The following is a 6,000-nucleotide window of genomic DNA, read 5'->3' as shown; positions in this document are numbered from 1 at the left end:
AACTGGGCCACGAGCGTGGATCCTTTGTAATGCAATCCCTGGTTTCAGAACCTGTCAGTGTCAAAAACATTGCAGTCCGGCTCTCCTCCCTGGGGGAATTACCTTCACATTACTCCTACCCCTAATTTAGGGGTGAAAACTAATTTTAGGCCTTTGCCAACAGCAGCCCTATTTTCCATGCTGGAGACCAAAAGTCTACTTGCAATCTTGAAGGCCAGACTGCAGATCTTTCTAAGAGATTGGCTGTAGCCCAAACACAAGTTATGGGGTTGGTGCAGGAATTAGTGTGTGATTCTATGGTCCGTTATGCAAGAGATCTGACTGACTAGATGAGCATCATGGTCCTGTCTGGCATTACTATCTGATACAATTTGTTGCTTACCTCAAAGTGTGTGGGTGGGTTTTTGTTTTTTGGTTTTTTTTGCTTTAAAAACCCCACCCTAATCTGTATATTAGAATGCAAGACAGAAATAAAACACACAGAGAAACTCTTTCTTCAATTTAATTGAAGTTACTTAGAAAAATAATCAGGCTTGAATAGCTTTTTTTCTCTTCAGGGAAAGATTCATGAGCAGTTCACACTTTTGTTGGCAATGTATAAGTTAGCTTTTTTTTTTTGTTTTATTAATAGTATATTCAGATATGAGGAGATACTTTTCTACAACAAGCCTTCTACTGCATACAAATAGGTAAAAAAAAATCAAACTGCACATCGATGTTAAATTATATATACATGTATTGTGCATGCATGTAAGAAAATAACACTCTCTGTAACAAGAGTAATAGTAAGGACAGTCCCTTTTTGTACCTGAAAAGTGCAGCAGACTACAGTAAAACAGCAGGGGTCAATTTACTTCTAAAAGCACTTTGCTGTTGCAGTGTATAAGACTTGGTTAGACAGTCTCGGAAAAGGTCTCTCAAAAAGTTTCTTAGGAGCCTGAAGCATGGAAGAAGTCAGATTTCTGAGAACTCTAACTAGATGACATTTCATGATGTGGACTAAGTATAGTTTGGAGTCCACAAGCTTACAGGTTTGGATCCACTGTATCTATCAACACTGATAACTACTAGAGCATGAAGACATGGACTCAGGATTTGTATGTACTGTTTGGGATCAACATTGTGTACTTAGTTTTATACTCTCATTTTTCAGCTTTGGCCACTTTGCCCTGCTCCCTCCGAAAGTGCAAGCCTTGGGCAGGCATGGATTTTCTCGCCCCTGCCAATGGCCCTGTTGGCCTGACTGAAACTGCTTCCCCTCCACCAAAATATTTAAGTCAAACTACACTTATGGAACCTCTGTTCTGTGAAGTTTGCATTGGTCTTAACAAATATTAGTTGAGAGTGGTGTGGTAGTGGAATTAAGGATCAGAACAGTTGACAACTCTACTTTCACTGGTACCTTATGGAGGAACTAATAGCATTACTCTAAAAGGCTTCTTGAGACAAGATAAATGGTTGTGAGGCAAGGGCTAGGGGCCTAGTCCTAGTCCTAGCTCTGTCATATGGATGCTCTGAATTCCACTGCTGGACTAAATCTTTAACCTTGGGTTTGGGAAATTGTGGGAGAAAAAGAGAAATCTTGTTTTCTGGCAGTCTTTTCACTGTGAAAGGATGGTGCCTTTTTGACTATATAGGAAGATCCTCAGAGCCGTATCTCTATGGGTTCAGGCAAAAGCAAATTTGGCTCAGTCAAATCAATTCAGCCCGTAGTTTTAAGTAGATCCTCTTGTTTAGTCCCAATTAGGAAGCAGGATGTTACCATAGTCTATTTGTCAATTGTTTTTTTAAAAACTTGTTTTACCTTATTTAAATCAACACCCTGTGATAATCTAGGCCCAAGACTTTCAAGAACAAAAAGCAATTCTGGTGCCCCATGCGAGACACCTTTTATGAGGATTTTCAGAAGTGCTGAGCATCTGCCTTCTGAGATCAGGCTTTCTTAAAGTGCCTCAATTTAGGCATCTGAATTCCCAGCTGCAGTTGAAAATCTTGGTTCTTTAAATAGGATGCAATTTCCTCATTTTCCAGACTCCTTCACCAAGTGCTTTTTACCAAAAACCATGACATAAAACGTGTCCACAAAACAGTCAAATGAATGAGAATATATAAGAACAGATGAAATTGTGGTGATGACAAGGGATGAGTAAAAACAAAAAGACAGGGGGAAAGTGCATCATTCCTTAGTTTTTAAAAATGTACTGACCAGCATTTTCTCTTCCATGACAATTTTAAAATAACGTCCCGTAGAGGGGGGGAAAAATACCCAATGAATGATAGAGAAAATTGGACCAAAATACTAATCCTGCCAGGCACAACTCTGAGCAAGCAGATACAACCGATAAATAACTTGTAGAAAAAATCCACCATAAGTGTAGATGGGGTTTTAAAAAAGCAAATATATAACCATTGAACTACATAATAAAAGAAAGACAGGGCACACACTGTGATAGGCACTTGCACCAGATCCTCACGCATGCTGTCCAAGACAAAACTGCTTTCAAGTAAAAAATGAGTAGGCAGTCAGAAGCCACTTAGGAATTCATAAATTCAAACAGCCAATTGCATACTATCTAGCCCTGCTGCTATCCTCTCTCCCAAATAATATCTGGATTTTATATATAGAATGTCCATTTTAGAATTGACGAGGGGGGCTGGGTTTTTTAAAGGCCAAATTTCAGCTGTGAAAGTATGGTAGTTGCTTCTTGTTAGCTGTGTTACTTTGTCCTTTGTCTTCATCTGAGATTTTTGTCCAGCAATAGCTTTGCAAAATAAGACCAAGTCCTATTTCCTCGAAGGCCTAGTCACCTTTAAAAGTCAACAATGTCTGTGTGGGTCCTGGTGCCTGACAATTGTAAATCTGTGTAATTCCAGGGTCTAACCCAGAGACTGATAAATTGGATCAAGAGCAGCGCTGTTTTATCTAACCCTCCTCACAACTGTTTGAACGTTGGGAATTTGATTATAGTGAGAGATGGATATGGACAACTCGAAGTAAAAAAGCATCACATGTAGGCTCCTAAATCACATAGGCACCTCTGAAAGTTTTTTACCCATCACTTTGTTTTTTTGCAAAACAAAATGCCAGCCCAATGAATGTTTGCAAAAATCAATAGCAATCTTTGATTTTGTAAAATATTACCATAAAGGCTATAGAATCTAGGCTGCCACTTTGACAAGTAAAATGTACTTTATCAACACCTGATTCTGACAAATTCCTCTGTTCCATTTTCAGCTACAGGAAAATAAGCCAGAAGAAAGTGGTAAAGCAATGTATTGAATTAGTTCACTCTGCTGCCTCTCCAGGTCAAGACAGCTCGGTAGTGAGTACATAATATTTCATAAACAGCATGCCCACTGCCATCTTAGTTGTAGATCCCATTTACATCCAACGCAGATAAAATTAAACAAATTTTGCAGTTGGAGAAGTCTGTATTCTTCTCACTGAGTTTGCTGATAGGACTAGATTAGAATACCATTTTTTCTTATTTATAGTGACTAAATTATCCATACTTTGTTTGTTCAAAACATTCTCCAGATAACGAAATAATCTCCTCCTCCTAGCACAATATGCCATTTCAACAAACATTATATACGGAGCAACTGCTACTGAAACATTCACCTTACATCAAAGGGTCATGTTCTCATACTAGACTTAGCTCAGGTGCAATATTAAATTGCTGGAAATTAGAAACACGCTCACCAATGGTGTTTAATATTGACTAATAAATGGAAAACAATGCTACCCCTGGAGGCGAGAGGCCATGAAACCAACATGTATTTAGGAAACAGGAGTTCTTTTATTGCCCCGTATGCTCAGATCAATACGAAGGTGATCTTTTTGGATGCCTATATAATATATACAAACTTATTATTGCCAAGATTCTCTGAAGTGCCTAGTGAGTTTGGGTGCCCAAAGTGAGATCGTTTAAAAGGGCCTGACTTTTTAGGAAGTGTTAAGCACCCACTCGCTGAAATCAGGCCTCCATTAAGGTGGCTCAGGTTGGGCATTCAAAATCTCGTTAGTTTTGAAACTCTTGGCCCATATTTTGTTGGTATGTAATATGGACAAATCCCTGTCAGCATTCATTGGGCTGACAGGCTTGGAAATGCCAGGCACTGGGACACAAACAATATTGGTGATATTACCATGTCCAGATAAGAAAAATGTATGCTTGCTTTCTTCAAGGGATACATCCAATTTCTTTTAGTCCTGGATTTTAACTATTGTGTGTAACAAAACGTGTTTCATGTTTTTCTTTCAGGTATGGGAAGATAACTTTCTAATTTTGCTTTAAGTGCAGAATCACCTTGGAAGAAATTATTTCTACTAGGGTTTCCAAAACATCTGGCTAGTAACAATAAACTAATAAATTCAGCTGAGGAAAGCATAAACCAGATTCCCTTTGTCCAAATATTGTCGTATTTCTGCTGCTAAAGTGAAACCTACCAAGAGACCATGTTTTAAATAAGTATAAATAACATTAATTAGAATTTGTTGAATGCAAAGATAAATGAAATTCACCAGAACACAATTAACGTTTATAAACAGTGTAGCAGTAATATTCATTTCTAAAGCGAGATCGTCACCATCCTGTTACCCCGCAAAGAGAACTGTCCTTTCTTACAGATGATTTAAATAATTTCGACTGTGCTGCTCGCAGCATCATTCAAAAAGAAAATATTAATTTACAAAATAACAATTCTCCATATTTATTATGACAAATAAAAATCTTAAATAAAACAGGCTTTCTTTCCTCCTTCTCCCTCTCATTCCGGTTTCAGGTAGCTTGGCACTGAGTAATTGAACATTAAAAAATCAAGTTTGTAGACTTCGTACAGTTGTGTTTGGTGTTCCAAGCTGATGTTCTGGAAGAACTCTGTGGTCATTTCATCAGTAGTTCTCGTAGACTTTGCATAGGTGGGGAACTTCAGGTAACTGCCTACTCCTGCAAGTTGAAGGATGTAATTGGAATCATCTTCAAGTGTCTCATACTTTCCTATGAGGTCATAATGGATATGGCAGGGGTGACAGAGGGAGTAGACAGTTTGCCAGTGCTCATTGAAAGGTTCTTCTCTTTGGGTATGTGGGTCAATGAGATATGCCACAAACTCCTCGAATTTCACGTCGTCACCTTTACGCAGAGCCTCCTGGGTGGCATTTTTCCTTTGGCGCCTCACGATTTTGGTACCGTATCTCTTGTGAAAGGAGGTGTTGTACTTCTGGGTGAACTTGTTCCTGTAGGCTGACACCAGTCTCTCAAAAGGCTCGCGGACAAACAGGAACTTCATGTAGCTTTTTAAACGGTGGTTGATCTCTGGAATGCTGTACTGGTTGAGGGTCTTCAGGTTTGAGGATATATGGGCTTCATTGGCTGGTATTTCCATGGGGTCACTGTATTTGCCCCTTCCTGTCAAGACCATCATGATTCTCTTCCAGTTTGTACAGGCCACTTTGGGCACATAACAATAGATCATTTCATGATCTTCATCCACCACCAAATGTTTGAGATCGTTGGGTGTCAGCACACGGCGTTTCCTGCTAGACATGCTGTTGGCTCGACATGTATCTGTGACTTGGTCTCTCCTAACCTGATGAAGGATTGCTGTATTAGACAACTCCAACTGGAAAGAAAACATAGATACAAATAATTCAGTACACATGGGAAATTCTTGTTGTTTTTTTTACTTACTAGGTTAATCCCCACTGCTCCATTTGTAGAAAAACAGACCATTGCAAGCACCATATTTGAAAGACTTAATTCTTTGGCTGAATGCAGTAATTCCAAAGTTGCAGGATAACCTTTTACCTCCAAATTTCTTGATTTGAGCTGGTACCAATGTGGTCATTAATATTTTACTGCTTTCCCCTTCAGCAAGGGACTGTGCAATCCTATGTTTCTTGGCAGCACATTTATTTGCCATGCAATTTTCCTGAAATATCGTTTTTTTCTTAGATATAGAAAAAGAATCTCTTCTGACCACTGCAGTCAGACTCAT

The 6,000-nt window shown here is 38.9% G+C and overlaps 1 protein-coding gene across 4 annotated transcripts in view; it reads right to left on the bottom strand.

Annotated features, from left to right (window-relative positions):
• Nucleotides 1-560: 560 nt before the first annotated feature.
• The window catches only part of CHST11 (carbohydrate sulfotransferase 11), a 235,288-nt gene continuing 229,848 nt past the window's right edge, over nucleotides 561-6,000 (bottom strand). For all 4 annotated transcript variants that reach the window (XM_084621288.1, XM_084621289.1, XM_084621290.1 and 1 more), the window contains one exon: nucleotides 561-5,625. In XM_084621288.1, coding sequence (XP_084477414.1) covers nucleotides 4,771-5,625 — 855 coding nt within the window. In that variant the 3' untranslated portion in view covers nucleotides 561-4,770. The remainder of the gene's footprint in view (nucleotides 5,626-6,000) is intronic.

This window comes from Lepidochelys olivacea (genome assembly GCF_965140295.1).
Source record: "Lepidochelys olivacea isolate rLepOli2 genome assembly, chromosome: 1".
Classification (NCBI taxonomy): domain Eukaryota; kingdom Metazoa; phylum Chordata; order Testudines; family Cheloniidae; genus Lepidochelys; species Lepidochelys olivacea.
Note: the sequence above shows the minus strand (reverse complement) of the source record. Positions and strands in the feature narration are given on the sequence as shown.